This window comes from Syngnathus typhle, linkage group LG9 (assembly GCF_033458585.1).
Source record: "Syngnathus typhle isolate RoL2023-S1 ecotype Sweden linkage group LG9, RoL_Styp_1.0, whole genome shotgun sequence".
Classification (NCBI taxonomy): Eukaryota; Metazoa; Chordata; class Actinopteri; order Syngnathiformes; family Syngnathidae; genus Syngnathus; species Syngnathus typhle.
The window spans coordinates 8,480,716-8,499,475 of record NC_083746.1 but is presented as its reverse complement, the minus strand read 5'-3'; the positions used below and the strand labels follow the sequence as shown (position 1 = coordinate 8,499,475).

The following is an 18,760-nucleotide window of genomic DNA, read 5'->3' as shown; positions in this document are numbered from 1 at the left end:
TTGTATAAAATAGTCAAAGACAAGTTTAGGATGTTAAGCATCACGTAAAAAACATTACAAGAGCTGTTGTAATGTAGGAATTTAACTGTGGGTATTCGTCCTTGATGACCCTGCAGGGCACTTGTGCAGGAATTCCCAACAAAAATATTTCCTATTTTCAAAAAGTATACCAATAATTCAATTAGGCAAATATTATTCTCTATTTGTAGCCAGTGGTGGAGCGAGACCTTTATCCTTGTGGCCAAGGGGGTCAGATTACCCTGATAAACATTTTCAGGAAGGGGGCAGTGCCTCTGCGACCCAAACCCCCGCCAGCTCTGGCAGTGTCCATAGCAGAATACAGTTAATTATTTTGTATACTAAATATGTAACACTGGTCCATGTATTCTGTTACTCCCTGAGGATGTTTTTGAAACGCTGTGGAAGCCATGCAGCCCAATATCTCAAAAGCAACCCTCTCCAAATTTAAGCGATAACGCGGTGTGTCTCGAGACTTTAAGAAGAAAGTGATGTTTTTATACTCATTGTTAAAACAAGATTTTTTTTTCTGTTCCTAATTCTTAGATAAACATCCAATCTGTGCTATGCACATGCCCACACAAACACACAGAAGAGAAGGTTTGCAATTGTGTTCTGATCTCTAAACAAGATTGTACCGCGTGGTGCCATGTGGTAGGAGGCCTGTGCAGCTCTCGGCAGTTGAGCAGTGAATCATGCTCAAAGACAAAAGGCAAAAAAAAAAAAAGAGAGCATCGTGAGTCATCCTTCAAAGGTGGCGACTTACTATTTAACTCCGTGTCTCCAGGCTCAACCTACAGAATCAAAAGCTTTGAATACCCCCACTCAGAATCTCCCTGGGAATAATGCATGAATCATTGGAGACGATGGAGACGATTGTGTTGTGAAAGCTGTCAGTCACTTTCTTGTTGCTGTCACTCCTAAGGAATTTCACATCATAATATAATTGGGCATTGTTAAAACCGTGCACATTCTTCTGTGCGCAACTGTAAGAACCTTTTTATTTATTTATTTTCTTTCTAAAATGTTGACGGTTTCTATTTGTGTCTGTGCTTCAGCGAGCTTCGTGATTGGCTACCTTTGTGATTTAATTTTATACTTCAAGTTACACTATGTAAAGTAATGTTTGTGATTCGGGGCATAAATTAAATACAAAACAGCCAGGTTTCATTTCCTGGCAATGGTATCGAATGGCACTTTGATCAACTATTTACCCTGGCTGAGAATTTTTTTTATTAGGGTATACGGAAGAATATGTGGTTGTAAAAAAAAAAAAGCTGCGTGGAGGCAATGATATATGATAGGCAGCCTAACCCCTGGGGAAAAATATGTTGGGCATTTCTGCCAAGTATTAAATGAAAATTTCAAGATGAGTTGGCTCATGATTCTGTGAATGAGTCACGGCATGGCTGCCATGGATAAGAGCAATTATTACACCTCATTTGATTAAATTTGAGATTGTTGTGACATAATATTCCAACTTCATTACTATGCTAGCTGTAAGTCAACAGATGTTTACCATCTTTCTTTGTTCTGTTCTTGGTGACTGTTAATGTTATCGTAACAATTTCTGAGGTTTGTAAAAATGTTTTGTTTTGCGCAATTGACCCCTTCTCGCCCCTCCACCCCCCAAGAAAAAAAGAAATCTGAGTTCCATCACTGGTCCACACTGCAAAGTCATTGGGGCCTGATTCAAGGCAAAGACTAAAAAAAAAAAACATATTCAAACACACAATTTGGTATGCATATTCTAACCTTTTTTTTTCCTCCCCATTTTCTTTCTTGTTCTTCAGGATCACATTTTGCCACCTTCCCTTTCAGAGTAAATGGCTTTATGTGGGGACAGAGCGCGGGAACACACACATCGTCAACATCGAGTCCTTCATTTTATCCGGATACGTCATCATGTGGAACAAAGCCATCGAATTGTGAGTAATGAAACTTCAGAGGCTGCGGGAAACAGGAAAAGAAAGAATAATCATGTAGGTTCAACCTGGCTAGCCTAATCATGAGAGAAAAAAAATGCTTGGCTCGATTAGGTATTCATCATAGAGACAGATTCAGTTGTAGGTCAGGGTCACTGTGGCCTCACTGATTAAGACAACGTTTATCGCAAATGATTTTGCATTTCAGATGAGCACACAGTAAAAAGTAGAACTGAACTCTGATCTTTAATTTGTTAAGCTGCAGATTGATGTTATATATCTCCACCAATTACGCCACTGTGGCTTTTATGTTTCTGATAAGTGTTTTTGGTTTTTTTTTCTTTCCAAAATGTCACCCTCCCACGTCACACTCCCTGGTGTTACACTGACAAGCTCCCTGTTAGCATGTCAGTCACTCGCCAATTCCACACCGAGACATCTTGTTCTCTTGTGACATCCTAAATGACAGTGAGCAGTCATAACACTGCGCATGAGTGTTTGTGTGTTTGTTTGTGTGGGAAGACTCTTAGCAAAGGTCTCAGATGGCAACTTTACATTTGGGAGTCAAGACCGATGAGATATTTCTTACATCTGCGGGCTCTCTGAAAAAATAAATGAAGGTTGTGTCGATTGAAGCATTATTCACAGTGCAGTTGTGTTCTGAAATATGGAATAAGTTTGATTGATTTTTTTTGCTTTCCGTGCGGGGAAAAAAAAAACCTTCTAAGATGCATCAATTCTTAATGTAGTTAAAAATCCATATTGATATAGCACTGTGCTTCTATTGTTTGAATTGAATATGGATTGAAAACGCTACCAAATGTGCTCAGAGAATTAGCAATTCTATTAAACAGGACGGGACATTTACTTCACAATATCAACACAAAAACATGCCGCTTTTTCTTTTTTCTATTCTCGATTATTGTTTAAGTCTGACCCCAGCGTTGTATAATAGAAAAAAAGTGCTTTGCTGCCATTTTGTGATAGCAGGGGAACGCTTTACATTTAACCCATGTAATTGAGAAATTAATAAAAATGTTTTACTTTGACAAAAGCTCAGTACAAAAGAATACAAAGGGTCTTATACAGAAACACGGCACTGCTAATGCAACCGTTTTTAATGGGCTTCATATCACTGTCACTCTTCCCGCTTATTTTTACAGAGCAACAAAAACTCATCCAGGACCGGTTGTTCATTTGAGTGACAGCCCAAAGGATGAAGGCAAGGTGAGTAGGAAGATAAAAAAAAAAGTAACACCTTTGTTTTGACACCGCAAACACTGTTGTTCTTAGAAGGCTTAAGGCATATTCAATATACTCGAGTTATGTTATTTTAGGGTCAAGCCTCAAACAAATTGGTAAAAAAATCTGTCAAGTGGCGATGGGTCCAAAAAAAAAGGCCATTGACAAGCGTATCGATCGACGCAATGGTTTTCATAGCTGCTGGAAAAAATTTGACTTGACAAGCTGCTAAGACTTAAAAACAAGACACTCGCTCAGAGCTGCCACCCCTTGTTGCTCTGAGTGACATCAGACTAAGTGTTGCACGCATGTTGCATGCAATGGAATAGTTTTGTTTCGAAAGTCGCCATGCAGGCAGCTCTAATTTTTTTAGCAAAGCACTGTTCATCATAAGAAGAATTCTAACTGAATGTTTGAACAGATCGAGAAAACATTTCTTTCTTGTGTGCGCTCAAGCATTTTCATAAATTTAATGACTCATCTTTCAGCGTGCTAAAATACAAGGTAGAACTCATTCCAAGATGATAATTCCAATTTGAGAAAATAAAAACCGCAAGAGATCCCATTACAACCTCATTTATTCATTTTAATTTTGCATAATGCTATCTGAAAATGGGTACTAATACTGACTTTTGAATTACTGTCAAGACCGGCTGCATGTGTTTTTCGAATGGATAAATTACCTTCAATCAAGTTTTGCATATTAAGTCAGACATTTGATTACTCAACCTGATAGATCTGTGTTAATATTTCAGTATTCTTATTTTGATGGAAATATAAATGGTTTTCTCTTGCCAAGGGATATCAATACTCCACATGATTACATACACTACACAATTCTTATCCTAATTGCTAATTTCCATGGTTTATCTCTCATTAGTGCATCTGATAGAATCTTCTTAGAGTAAATTTAAAGAAGACCTACGGGTTACCCTTCTCGTTACCATTTGCATATCAATATCATAGGACTGCAAAAAAAAAGCTCAGGTTTGCTGACTGCACAATTTTTTTCAAGGCGTCCTCCTTTTTCATTCCCACCTTCCCTCAACTTCTTGATCTTCCAGTGTGAGATGTCACAAGTCTTTCCTCTCAGCAGGATGAACACGTTCCGCCCCTTTCTTTAAAGCTACTCTCCTTGAGAAACACTTCCATCTACGTTGATGGAATTTTGTCAGCTTTTCTCGACTTTCATCCGGGGCCAAATTTTTACCTTTGCGATGGTGCATGAAGCAGAAAGTACACATACTGACTCGTATTTGTAGTTTGCATTTTTTAGGGTTTATTGGTCATAACAAAAATGACAATGACTGGAGCATATGATATAACTGCTAAAAAAAATGACGGTGTAATTTTTACATATTCAAACGACGGTAGTTTCTCCTTGAATAAATATAAAAATCATGCATTCAGTGTAGTGCAGTCAATTTATCTTCTATAACTCAGATGTCTGTTCTGTGATAAGAACCCGGGCAGAAAGTGGAGCGATGAGGAAATTGAATCACATTATTGCTTTCACAGTTCAAATTGACTATATCACTTGACATCGGTGGGAATCGCACAAGAATATGTAATGCTGCCTATAGAAGAAATTCTGAAGATGTTAGTTGCACAACTGGATGAGCAACAAAATGGTAACTGCATAGTGTTTTCATTATAATTGGTTGTTTTTCATCCCCTTCAGCTTCTTGTTGGGTTTGAGAGCGGGACAATTGTACAGTGGGACCTCAGGGCCAAAAAGGCTGATTTCAGAATCTACTATGATGAGGTAAGTTCAAACAGTCCATAAATACTTAACATGTATATATACGATATCCCATAAAGGTTATTTTCCTGCAGGCCATCCACTCAGTATGCTGGCATCATGAAGGAAAACAGTTCATGTGCAGCCACTCAGACGGCAGCCTGACCCTGTGGAACCTCAGAAATACCTCCAAGCCCATCCAGATCACTTTCCCACACGGTGAGAAAAAAAAATAGCTACACACTTTGTTTTTTCCATTTATAGACGAACTATAGCAAACAATTTATCTTGGGGAATCATTTTGCTGACACGGTCATAACTCACTGTGTGTAAATTTTCTTTAGTGCAATGTTTCATGAGGTATATTTTAAGAAAAAATAATCTTCCCAGCACAATAATGATAAAAAACGTGATAAAATGATCTCCTCTCACTTCACTCAATTTATTCACTCAGTGTGAAATCTGTATCTGCGTCGCTGAACACAAAGCTATTATTCTGTTGTTTGAATTACAACAGAGGTTAATTATGCCTTCCTCTATCTATGGAAAAACATTTAATTGTTCTGCCTGACACTATACGCAGCTGACATCAATGGGTGAACACAAATGGAATATTTGTTGTAAATAAGCAACAATTATCCGCCCAGTGGGATATCAGTTAATTTGTTACGGCTAATTCTGTAGGAGATACATTTTGTTGTCATAGTGTGAAAATGACCAGACGGTAAAGCGAGAGGACAGAGTTAAATAAAGTTCATGACAACAAGAACTCTTCTGTCAGAAGTATACGCAGCCTTAATTTGTCAACTGTGACCACATCAGTCACTTATGAGTGAACGGCTATCAATCTGATGTGTTAATAGCTGTCAAGATGTCAAATTGCTTCGAGAATGTTCTCCAGGAAGACAAAATAAGATAGCACAACAAATTAGAACTTAATCTGATTTGACAGAGATACAAGCATCTGCACTTTCATCTGATAAGCCATGCCTGGCCAAATAATTCAAACAAGACAATTTGACTAAATTTGATTAGGGTCTTTTTATTTTAAATAGAATTTCGGGTGTGGATTCCTTGGCAAAAGTAGAAATACAGTTGGCAAAGCATCTCCCCATAATAAAATAAAAAGCTAAACACAAACAATCAAATAGCAGACAGAGGGATATGCAGTAACTCAGGCCAATAAAACCCTTCTTAGCCAAAACAAATAGTAATCATGTTTTGCGCCTCAAAACAGTCTGCCTCCAACCCAGTCGAGAATAAATAATTTAGTCACAACGCTGCACGTCAACTGTCAACACAGCTGTGTCGGTTCGCCATCGTGGCTTCACATTGACTTTGTAATGTTTTGTGCAACTGACTTCCTGAACACCGCAGAACCCCCACCCCCCCACATTCATGTCGTTTGTTACGCTCACATGTCCCGCTGTGAGCTGAATCTGACTCCTGCCTGTCACATCAGTTTCGACTTGCTTCCTGCTGACTCCGTGAAATAAACCAACTGCTTCACCACTTGCAACACTTTGCGGAGCTTAACTATTCGGGCGAATGTGTTCCGTTTGTTTGTCTGCTGTTTGACACACTTCCGAAACGCAGTGTTGTTATGATCTCCTCTTTTGATATATACAGGCACTCTCAGATATATGCATGCATAAATACATATGTATTAGGTTTTAATAGTTTATCATAAGACTTATTTAGGATTATTATGTTGATAATTTCCCAAGTGTGTCAACATGATTGTGACATTCTTTTATCAACCCCATCAATCTGACATGTTTATTATTTTGGGAGATTGGTAAGGCTGCCAGGAATATGACATTACTTTGACAAATTACTTTGCTGTTTCCTATGCTTCAGGTAAAATACAGAAAGATGGGAGGAAGGAATCATGTAAACCAATATTGAAAGTGGATTACAAGACCTCAAGGAACAGGTGTTTTTTATTTTTCTAGACTCAGCACAATGATCCTATAGCTATGTAATGCAAGGTTTTCATTTGAAACCTTCATAAAATGTGGAGTCTGGGATTGTTTCAGACCAAGACTTTTTCTTTGAACTTTTGATCTCTTCCCACAGTGAGCCTTTTGTTATCTTCTCCGGCGGTCTTTCATACGACAAGGCGGGTCGACGGCCTACATTAACCATCATGCACGGCAAGGCAATTACAGTGCTAGAGATGGACTACCCTATTGTGGAGTTCATGACGCTTTGTGATACTCCTTACAATAACGGTGAGCGCAAACAAATGTTACGGTGCAACTGTCAAGGTTGCATTGACGTTCCAATTATGCCATTATAATTCATGTTATTAAAGATATCACAATGAATAGAAGAGCTATTCCCTTTTGACTTTCTATCTTTCAGAAGTCCAGGATCCGTATGCAGTGGTGGTGCTTTTAGAAAAAGATTTAATAGTGGTGGATCTGACGCAGAGCAAGTATGTATTTCACAGTTTTATAGACATTTTAAGTTGGATATGGATCATGTGACATCCTTATTTGTTGTCTCTGAAGAAGCGACGATATCACCCGGAACCCTCTGAGGGATGAGACTAATTAGAGAAATAATAAGCGTGATGAAGTCAGAACAAAAGAGCATGAAGAGATAAATGTCTTTTGTGTTTGTGATTTTCACAGCTTCCCTGTCTTTGAGAACCCATACCCCATGGACATCCACGAGTCTCCAGTTACATGCACAGCTTATTTTGCAGACTGCCCTCCAGACATCATCCCTGTCCTTTACTCCATCGGCGCTAAACACAAGAAGACCAACTACAGTCAAAAGGTTTGGTTTGGATGTCATTTTCTAATGAGATTTCTTCTTCTGCCATTAATTGTGAAAAATGCTTTGAATGCCATAAATAAAAAATAGACTGTATTTACTTTTGTACAATGAAACCAGCCAATAAAAAAACAAAATTGCAAGTTTGATTTCAAGAGTCATCAAACCGTTATGCTCATTATCAAGACATACACAGAAAATAAGCCAAGTTATGTCATGTGACGTTCTGAGGATAGAATATAGTGTTGTTGTGAAGTGCTTTTAATAGAAATAAACGCTTGCCTGTTTCCATACCAGGAATGGCCAGTTAGTGGGGGAATGTGGACGTTAGGCTCGCACACCTACCCAGAGATCATCATTACTGGGTATGTCACCAATGTTGTATTTGTTATGTTGCCTTGTGATATGATTCATATCTCAAGTCATCTTTTCCTTTTGAAATGAATGGAAATGGGATTCATATGTTCAAGCCCCACCCAAAAGAAAGAAGAAAACGAATTCTCCCACGCAATTTTCTTTTTCTATTGCTGTTTGAAGAGTAAACAATATTGACAGCACTCTCGTTTCATATTTTCTGTGGCCCAGTTGTGTCAAGTGTTGACCGTAAACATACTACTTCTGTTTCGTTTGCTTGTTCTCAGCTCACATACCAGCCCAATGGACATTGTTTTCTCCAGCAACAAAAGAAAATGTTGTTGTTTTCCATTCAAGGGTTCTATTAATCCATACGAGGGCAAGATGATAGTGTTTTGCATTTGCTGTTTTGTGTATAATTTTAGATTTGGGACTCTGCCAAGCCCAGCATAATGAGCACAGCGCAGAGTGGGGCAATGCCGCACTCTGAGAGGTTGGCAGAGATGTTAAACCATTCTGAAGCAAACACGCAAGCTGGTCTCTGCTGCTGCATAACTCCCGCAGTCACGTTTTACCTCAGATTTTTTTTGTTTTTTGTCGTCATTGTTTTGACGCATAGATAAGGAATTTTTAGTTTCCTTGTAATGAAGGAAAATGACGGGAAAATGAAAATTTTGATAGTAATGATAATAATAATAATAATAATGATGAGAATTCTGTCCTACAAAACATACTAGTGAAATTATAAACAACCTAAATTATTCCGATTTACTTATTGCTGTTATCCTTCTTTGTCTAGACATGCAGATGGATCAATCAAGTTTTGGGATGCATCTGCAAGTAAGTCCACATACAGGATTATGTGCCATATAATATTTTGGGAAGCCATCATATCATACACTCATAACAGAGGTTACCCAAAGGCAAATCTTGATCGCTATATCCTTGCATGCCATTAAATCTAGAAAATACCAGGAAATGGACATTTTTCACTACCAACCATGAAAAGTCTGGATCACTTTGATAACTCATACATCCTAATGTGTTGTTCCAGTTGAAATTGTAAGCCTGAGGAATGCTCTTCTTGCCAATTATAGATGGTGCTTTCCATCACACAGTGCACAGGTGTTGTCGTAATTCTGTTTTCCACACAAATTATATTTTTTTCCAAACAGTTACACTGCAGATGTTATACAAGCTGAAGACCTCCAAGGTGTTTGAAAAGCCAAAACAAAACGAGGGCCGTGGTGCAGAACTGGTGGACGATGACCCTTTTGCGGTGCAAATGGTCAGCTGGTGTCCCCAAAGTCGCATCTTTTGTGTCGTGGGGATTTCGGCCCACATTATCCTCTACCGCTTCAGCAAATATGATGCCAACACTCAGATTGTGGTGAGTGAGACGAGACATTCTAATAGACAGAAGAATCCATGTCCATGAAATGTTAAACAAAAAAAAGTGATCTCACATCCCAAGATAATATTTGTCTCCTCCCTAGTCTCTCGAGGTGCGACTTCAATGTGATCCGGAGGATGTCATCTCCCCTTCTGAAAATGAAAACAATCCGTGCTTCTCAGAGCCCCAGTCGGGCTCTCACTCTCCTCAGCTCCATCACCCAGTGAGCCCCGGTGGCGGAACACCCGAGTCTTTAAAGGATTGCACACCCTGCCTTAAGTAAGTTTTCTGACTTCCATTAAACCCATCTAAATGAATCAAATCAGCAAAACCCGAAGGTCAGGAAGATATTTCAAGTAGCTCACCATTAATGTAATAATTTCTAGGGTAAAGGATCGTGCGGTGCGGGTACCTCCTGGTTACCAGGCAGAGCTAGTCATCCAGCTGCCTTGGATAGATGGAGAACCTCCACAGCAGGTTTCAAGCCTGGACATCAACTCCGCCTATGGCCTGTGAGTCACGCTCTGTACTTTTGTCAGGACCCTTAAAGAAAAGTAGGCAGCAGTGGTCCTTTTAAGGGTAAACAAATATTAAGAGTAAAGGTACAGTGAAAGTGCAAGCAGTGTTTAGTCTTTAGTTGTGACGATTTTGGGACGATCTTACCCTCTGAGGATTGCAAGTACATATTTTAGGGTTGTTGTTAAAGCAAAGCAGGTGATGGAAAATTGGAGCGGATTACAGGCAGAGTGGATGTTTCTTTTGTGTAATTTACTATCGACTCGCTTTGTCTAACCAGCTGTGTAAGTGCTAAATGGTTCTGTCTGTGTGCCAAACAAGCACTTTATGGACTTTGGTATGTACGACGCGGTCACACTTTCTTTGTTGCCGTATTCAGATTCTATCGTGTTGAGATTTCTGTGCATTTAACAAATGAGATTGTCTGCCTCCCTCCCACTTCTGTTACTTTCCATCGGATCAATTTTTTACAAAATACGTCACACTGAGAACATTTTTCTCTCCCTCTGAGTCTTTCTAGGCAAATTGAATGGTTTATTTTTATTGATTGTGACTTTTTGCCATGTTGGAAAAAAACAAAAGATCCTTGTCTACCAAATTATGAAAGAAAGCGTCCATACCAGATTAAATATTCGCTGCCAATCAAAAGTTCATTTTTTTTGGCTTTTGAAGAAACTACATCCAAACTTTTGACTGGTTGTCCTATTTATCTATGTATTTACTATTTATTATATGTATTTATTTTTATTTATTATATTTCTATATTTATCATATTATTTATTATATTTGTATCTATTTAAATATTATTTATTTGATGGATATTTTTGGTTTTGTCATGAGTCGTTCCAAAGACAGCACATTCTACTCGTGGTTATCACGTACTATACTATAGATATGACTGTGACATGTCTGAGACATGTTAACTACTATTCAGCACAATGCAAGGACACCATCCTGTCACTTGTTTTGGACTTTTGCGGTTATCGAAGAAAACATTCTGCATTTCTGTGCCTTCCTTGGCTTTCTTTGTGAGAAAACAGCATGTCTTTCACACCAACTAAAAGCAAAGTACAGAGCAGAAGACTTCTTAAGGTGCCTGAATGCCTGCCTGCTGATTCAGCAAGGATTTAGACTCATTTTGTGATGGAAGATAATATTTGTCTCCTTCCAAGTCTCCGGAGAGGGATGACTGCAGTGTGAGTCGGAGGATATCAATAGTGTACCGTGTCTCATTATTTGATGTCATTATTCCTACTGTGATGGTGGCGATAACTTCCAACAAGGAATTTGCGAACACGCTTGTAACATTTTACTCAGGAATTTTGCCATAATTTAATTTCTCCTGAAGTTTGAAATGCTCATTCTACATCTGGAAGTTTCTCTCTCTGTGTAGCTTTTTACCTTTTGGGAATATCCAGCTCGTCCTCATTTCTCCACTTCTTGTAAGGAAAGAAAACACAAGGATTGTGCAATTTGGAGGCAGTGGGGGTCATGGAGGGGAAAAGGTAGCAACAAAATCAAACGCAATTGAAACATAAAATGTTTGGAGGGGTTTGTTATGCAGGCTTTCCATGTATTTGGGGCTATCAGTGTTGATCCATCACTTTAATGCTAAACTGGTTCTACAGCAAAGGGATTGCAATTGGCTATAGAGCCTTTGGGAAATCAAGTATAGCTAAAATAGCACTCAGAGCGCATATTTGCCGAGACTGAATGATCCTAAATTGGATTGGCACCAAATGGATCACCTTCACATGCCCCCATCCCCTGCATGTCTGAATTTTTTAATTCAGTGGTGCCTTATTGTGAAATAATAATAAATAAAAAAAATCCCCAATTTTAATAAAGACATTTTGGACAAATTTTCTGTAATCTAAAAAAAGCACAAAATATTTCTGTAAAATTATCATTATCATGCTGACAAACAGCAATGGTATAATGTTAAGTATTTTGGAAACTAACGTCAAATGTATTCAGTAAAAAATTGAATCTCAAATACTGAGCTATCCAAACAACCATCCATCGATTTTTTTTAATTAATTTTTCTATAGAGCTTCTCCTCATTAGGATTGTGGGTAAATTGGAGCCTATGTCAACTAACTTGCTAAGAAGCATGTTTTTAAAAGGTGGGAGGAAGCCGCAGTACTGTCTTGGAGAAGTCTGGAACAGATTGATGGCAGTTCTATTCATTTCAATGTACAAAAATGATTTGAGTCACAAGTGTTTTTTGTTATGAGCTACGATATCTCAAGACAACACTGTTTTATGAATTAGGATAGAATGAGTTCTCTAAAGGTGACATTGTGAAAATCCTATTTTGCAGTTTGGCATTCGGGAACTGTAATGGCCTTGCGGTGGTCGACTACTTGCAGAAAACCATCTTGTTGTGCATGTCCACTTTGGATTTGTACGGAGCCGCCGATCCCTATCAACGCCTTACCCGCTCACCCCGCAGGAACAGACAGTCCACCTCAGGTACGGAACACACTCATGTACAACACACACACGCACACACTGATCTGTATATGCATGTAGCCAACTAACACACACTGAACGCCAACTCAGACTTCAAGTGTCAATTACGTACGTAGGCTCTCCTCTTCTCACTCCTTCTCTGTCTTCTTTTGAGCTGCACACATTGAGGCTGATCTATGTTTAAACTCCACAGGTACCCTTCATGGGTAATCAATAATGCAGGTGGTTTAATTAGATTCTTCAAGAAATCAATACCATTCCCTTTTTGGATTTAATCAATGAAGACCGGTGGATAAATTAAAAAGTTGACTCTTAGTGTAGATAGTTTTTGTCCAGGTAGACTTTTGAGAATTTTGCTGAGTTTTATTTCAGACTGATTAATTAGTATGGATGAATTCCCCACACTTTAAAACAACAAACAACAATCTTGATAGTATTCTATTATGTTCGAATACTGTATGATTTATTTGTCCGTATTTACAGGCACATTTTCTGCTATTGCCTTTAATGTTTGCTTTTTTATGTATTAAATAGATTCTTTAGAAAATAAAAAAAACTCTAAAGAGAACTGGGTCTCGCTCATTCAGCCAAATAATGGACAATAAGCATTAATACTAGAGTTAGTCCAAGAAATCCCTTTTCCTACTTTTCTCTCTTACTTTGTCTCACACAATTTAATACATAGACAAAAATAATAATAATCCATCCATATGTATATGCCTGTCACACATCTGCACTCTGCTATGAGGTGCATGTATACAGGATATGTGTGTCAGTCTGAGTTGCATTCTTATGCATGTTGTCCTTTCAGTTGTGTTCTGTCTATATTTTAGCACTGCTTGAACTGAGGCCTTTAGTCAAAAGCCGTTTTGTCGAGGTCCTGTCGTCCCGCCTGACCTACGCCTCCCTTTTCCTTGAAACTGATCTTCACTGTCTCCAAAAAAAAACACTCTTTTTCCACACTAATGATCTGTCAAAATGTCCCCTCTATCTCTGAATACATTTTTCTTTACAACATGTTTTAGCTCCCGATAGCAGCTTTTAAAAGTGGTGGGATTTAATCTTACGTAACACCCACAAGTGTAGCCAACATATTTTAAAAGTATTCCGTGTTTGTGTAAAAAAAGGCACCAACCAGGTAGATGGAGAGTTACTTTTTGAGCTGTTGCGTAAGAGCTGTTATTGGTTTCTACCGCTCTTATGTTTTATAAAGGTCTCTCTGTATTGGCGTTACAAGATCAATTTGGACAGGGAAACAAAAAAGTGTCCAAAGTGGCCTTTTTGCGCACCGCAGGTGGTGCGAGATTTAACAGAATACAAAGCTGAACAAGAGGACCAGACGATACCAATAAATGACACATTTCGACTCTAATAGTGAGTTTCCGATGCTTGTCCAGACATTTACGCAAGCACACAAAAATGAGGTGATGCAGCAACGGCAACATTGTGATGCAAGTTGTCGCTAATGGTGCTCTTATTTATTATTTATACATTTATTAACTTGATTTAAACACGACCTTAGTGTTTCTGCTGCTCAGTTGCGACTTGATTTCACTTTCTTTTACACTCTAAGACCGTGTGTTCTTTTCTCTTTCCCCCCTTTTCCCCTCCATGATGCTTTTCTCCATCCTCAATTATTTGGCTTTTTTCCCCCCTTCATTCTTATACTCACCAACTCCTTCACTCCTCTCACCTGCACTCTTTATTTACCACTCTTCCACTTCTTCGTCTCCAACCTAATGGTGACTCTGTGGCTGCTGGTGTGGGCATGCGGGGCCTGCCTGACAGACTTTTGCATGCGCGGCCTGTCTAACTTTTATTCTGATTCAAAGAAAAGGATCCGTACATCCTACCAGAGTAAGTCAAGCCTACCTGATAGGTTATACGGGGGTGTGTGTGTGTGCAAGGAGGGTTGGTGTTTTCATCTGTGTATGCGTGTGTGTGTGTGTGCGTGTGTGTGTGTGAAGCTCGGTAAGACAACAGAGTTATTGGAAAGGGAATAAACAAGACAAACCAAAGAGATGCTTGGAATGAATGAAGCTGGCCTCATGATGAAACATCAAAACTGATTTCGCCAATAACGCAGAGCCAGAGCTGCCTGTTCCAATCATGTCCAGTGGTTTGTCCTTAGCAGACGCAGATATTCCTTGGGGGGTGGGGTCTGTTAGTAGTCCTGCCCAGTTTCAAATGTTATACGATCCAGTTGATGACCTCTGTCAAGTGAAAGTGTCCAAAAACTGAATGTTTAGCATTCTGGATGACACTGGAACCAAATTTGGGGCGGTAAAAATGAAATCTCTGTAAATGCTTGTGCATGATGCATGCGATGAGATTCCGATCTGTATGTGTTTATTTGACTTTATACATTTGTGTATGTCACTTCAACGTGAGATTTGCACTACTTAATACATGTGCTGAGTTATTGTCATGGTGACATGCCAATGTAATCCGAATTTATAATTTCAAATAAAGATTTGGAGATGCTATATTGAGATTGTAGTGCAGGTCACACCAGAATTTAGCCACTTTGTGCCTAGAAATGAACCAATATTCAAATGTAGAATTGCAAACCTGCTACACGTAAATATTAAGTGGATTGAACCGATATTGTTCAAAATCTGGACATATACAAACACAATAGTTTCTTCGTTTTTTTTCTTTAAGGCTCCAAGTGGCTCACACTACTAAACAAGATGCAACTGTTCAAACGGTGATATAAAAATAATCACACGCTGTGTCTGTATATTATGTTCTCTCCCTCTCGACTGCCATGGCAGGCCTTACTGAACTATCTGATAACCAGCAGTCTCTTGACATGGAGAGAAGCAAGTCGCCCACCTCAGGTAACCAATCACACACTGGCATAGCCTCACCACCACAATCATTCTATGCTAACGTACGGTATACCACTTGATGCTATGAGGCCAGGCCGGGCCGGGCCGGGCCGGGCCGGGATGCCGTTATCTTCAAGACCCAGCGCCACCTGTGGTATGTTCTGACCAGGCCAGTGTCACCTGATACTTTTTCCAAGTCTCAGTGTTTTAAAAAGATACGGAATGTATTGGAAATAATACAAAGTGTTTGGTAAAAGAAAACATTGCTTGGTTGGTTGGTTTATCGTCAAGTCCATAATGGGCTTGTTCGGTGTTGCGTGTGATTTCAAAATGCATTTACGACGCGAGCTGTTTGCTGGACAAGGAAGAAAAGTCATGTTTTATTTATGTTGCGATTGCAGTGGGGATTTTTGATTTGATATTCTGTGCGCTGGTCTGTTGCAGTTGTGTGTGCTGTGTTGCTATCATAAGCTTGTTGTTGCTGCCATGCTGAAAAGGGATTCAGGCTTGAACTCAACTCTTGGCATTCAACTTTACAAACAAGGAAGGGGAACAGAAATGGACAAATGTGCTTTTTATTACAGTTAAGGGAACATGTTTGATGTGTTTAGAGTGAAATGCAAACTTTCGAGAGGAATGGTTAGGCAACTATTAAATCAAATTGAACATCTCGGCATATAACCTTAGTTGCATCCCCCAAACACACACAACAGTCGTACTTGACAACCTCCATTTTCATTTTGATCAATTTTGAAGGTAAATATCAAAGCAGTTATTTTCCATGTAAACAAACACTGAAATCTAAAAGTGTTTTTATTACCTCAGTAAATTGTTAGCTCCGATGATTCACTTCATGTGAACATGGATAAAATCACTGTGGGCGTAGGAAAAAGCCTGAGGAGCTGAAGTGGCTCTGCCCCGGATATGAAACATGATCACTGCTAATTCGACAGCTGGATGGCCTTTGTATGACATCAGTCATGCTGTACATCATCGATAAATGTATTACAAATCTTCTATTTTGGTGACCGAGCGTGTTGGGAGACCGGCAGACAGACCGCGTTGGGTTGAGTTTGCTGCCATGTACAGGAGAGGAGAGGAAGCCATGAGTGGCCAAGCTCAAGCAGTATGAATAAGCTCGGGATTTGTGCCAAGGCAATTTGAGGCACAAAGTGAGGTGTGTAATTGAAGCTCCAAGTGTCATGGCAACAGTGTGGGCGGACACATTATCAAGTGTGTGTGTGCGTGCGTGCGTTTTGAGGATAGCATGCATGCTCATGTGCCCATCAGCACAAACTATTCACTGTTACAATAATTTGAAAAAAAAAATAGGCTTGGTTAAAAAATTGTTTCCATATTTGTCCACCTTAATCAGTTCATCTTGGGAGGTGACATTGTATAATTCTTCATGACAACATTTTAAGTGTCCTATTGTCCAATTTAGTGCTGACGCAAATCCTAATTGTTGCATCTGAGCTCCCCTAAGTGGCATTTTGTTTCATGTGGTATGTGATGAAGATCTTGATCGGTGGTTTTAATACAACACAATGTTTTTTTTTTGTAAAGTACAACATGATTCGGACAACAACACGGTTTCATATTTTTAGGAGGGAAAGACCAACATAAAAAAACATCATTTCTAGTTTCCCCTTCTATTATTCAGTCTTTTATTGTTTTGCTTTGCCTTTAGAGCACCGTTGGGCCCCCTCAAAGGAGAGAAGCAAACAAGATGAGACAAATTAAATAGAACAACTTGCCATGCCTTGGGAGCCTTTTACAACTGGTGTGAAAAAGGTCATTTTGTTGTGTTACAACAATCTTGTCATTTTCATATTAAGAAATCGTTCAAAGTGCGTATTGTATCTCAACAGAGGCTGAACGTTAAGTCCATATTCCTTCTGTGCTCCATCTTTGAGAAAGCAAGCTAGTTTATTTAATAATTGTTAGTTCTCGTTCATCCTGTCTGGTTGCCCACACTTTTTTTTTTTTTTTACTCCTTTTGGTTATTAGATTCTTTGCATTTCTCCTGCCTGAAAGAAGCCCCATCTCACTTCAAGTCTTTCTATGCTTGTGCAATTGTTTGAGGGTTGCTTCGCACCGTGTTTGTAGAATAGCCAGACCAAGAGAGGAGATGGGCTAATAAGCTGACATGCCACTGAGCTTTGCCTTGTCTGGCAGGATATATTTAGCTGTTAGCATGTCATGGGAGGAAGATCGTGCGCTGAAGTAATGTCACCTGTGCGGCTTCTGGCAGGTCAAGTGGTTTTATGAAAAGCAGATAACGACTTGGAAATGACTTCTCTCTGTAATTTGAGATCATTCAAATTGCTTCAACGTCTTTATGATGTATTGCATTTGATTTTACACTGGTAATTGGATTTCTTCTTTTTTTCTAATGCACATTTGCATAAAGTGGTTACGTAAATGATTATGGTAATGATTTTCTCACAAAGAAAATGCTCCTTCTAGAGAATTGCTCCCTCGATGCACCACAACCACCTACCTTCACCAAATTTTAAATTTAGCCAACAGCTGCAGTCACGAATCCTTACTGGAGCAGTTCAAACCTCTGCGCTTCAAATGCTTCTTTTTCCAAAGCAGTAAAGGGTGGGCGGCAGTGATGCGCATCATTCTTTCACCTCAGTGACTTTTGTGTTGCCAGACAGATGACAGAAACAATTGGTGAGGTTCTATTCGTTTCTCTTTTTAAGCGAAGCGATATGAAGCCTTTGTTTTAAAGCATCGCTCATTATGAATCGCCTCCTCCCATTGCTGTTCTCTTACAGTTAGCGGCAAGTCTCTCTTTTCCCAAGTTCACCCGATATGTGTCTCTTTATTTTTTTGCTCAGTCTTGTCTGTTCTGTTGGATCTCCTATTCCAGTTCATTACCCAACCTCCCTTCACAATGACCCACGCGTCCTACCAGAGCCTGTGGCCAGTCTGAGAGCCAGCCACTGCAGCCCAGTCTTTTACTTATTGGACAATGGTAAGAGGAGGGATGCGTCACATATCCACCTCATGGTCATATGTTTGTGGCTTTTTGCACTGTATGCAGCAATGAAGTGGACAACAGCAAGTGGGATATTTTGGGACGGGTGTGTGGTTCTGTGTTGCACCATGCATGCTAAGTGGATTTCCGCACTGTGAACAATAACACCTGCAAAATCCCTTTTTTTTTTTCTTTTTTAATAGCCAAGCAGGGTTTCGTGACTTATGTGAGCTAAAATAACAATACAAATAAAAAAGTAGGACATCCAGGATTTTATTTTATGGCATATTATTTTTGAAAGCAGAACAACAATTTTTTTATGATTATTATAAAAACAGTAAAGTTGCACAATCAAGCCACCACACACAGGGTATGGAAAACCAACTGAGCATTTAATCGATGTCCTTGAAGGTCCATGTACTAGTTTTTGTTCTCGCCACTAAGACAATTTATGACTGTGTCTTAACAGTAACGGTTTTCTACTACTAG

General features: G+C 39.2%; 1 protein-coding gene across 1 annotated transcript in view; it reads left to right on the top strand.

Annotated features, from left to right (window-relative positions):
* The window catches only part of LOC133159401 (syntaxin-binding protein 5-like), a 47,113-nt gene extending 28,353 nt beyond the window's left edge, over positions 1 to 18,760 (top strand). Inside the window, exons 4-20 of the mRNA XM_061286356.1 lie at positions 1,812 to 1,946; positions 3,107 to 3,170; positions 4,867 to 4,950; positions 5,022 to 5,145; positions 6,787 to 6,862; positions 7,006 to 7,160; positions 7,294 to 7,366; positions 7,566 to 7,713; positions 8,008 to 8,075; positions 8,864 to 8,904; positions 9,240 to 9,454; positions 9,561 to 9,736; positions 9,844 to 9,969; positions 12,297 to 12,448; positions 15,226 to 15,291; positions 18,164 to 18,358; positions 18,741 to 18,760. Coding sequence (XP_061142340.1) covers positions 1,812 to 1,946; positions 3,107 to 3,170; positions 4,867 to 4,950; positions 5,022 to 5,145; positions 6,787 to 6,862; positions 7,006 to 7,160; positions 7,294 to 7,366; positions 7,566 to 7,713; positions 8,008 to 8,075; positions 8,864 to 8,904; positions 9,240 to 9,454; positions 9,561 to 9,736; positions 9,844 to 9,969; positions 12,297 to 12,448; positions 15,226 to 15,291; positions 18,164 to 18,358; positions 18,741 to 18,760 — 1,918 coding nt within the window. The remainder of the gene's footprint in view (positions 1 to 1,811; positions 1,947 to 3,106; positions 3,171 to 4,866; positions 4,951 to 5,021; positions 5,146 to 6,786; positions 6,863 to 7,005; positions 7,161 to 7,293; positions 7,367 to 7,565; positions 7,714 to 8,007; positions 8,076 to 8,863; positions 8,905 to 9,239; positions 9,455 to 9,560; positions 9,737 to 9,843; positions 9,970 to 12,296; positions 12,449 to 15,225; positions 15,292 to 18,163; positions 18,359 to 18,740) is intronic.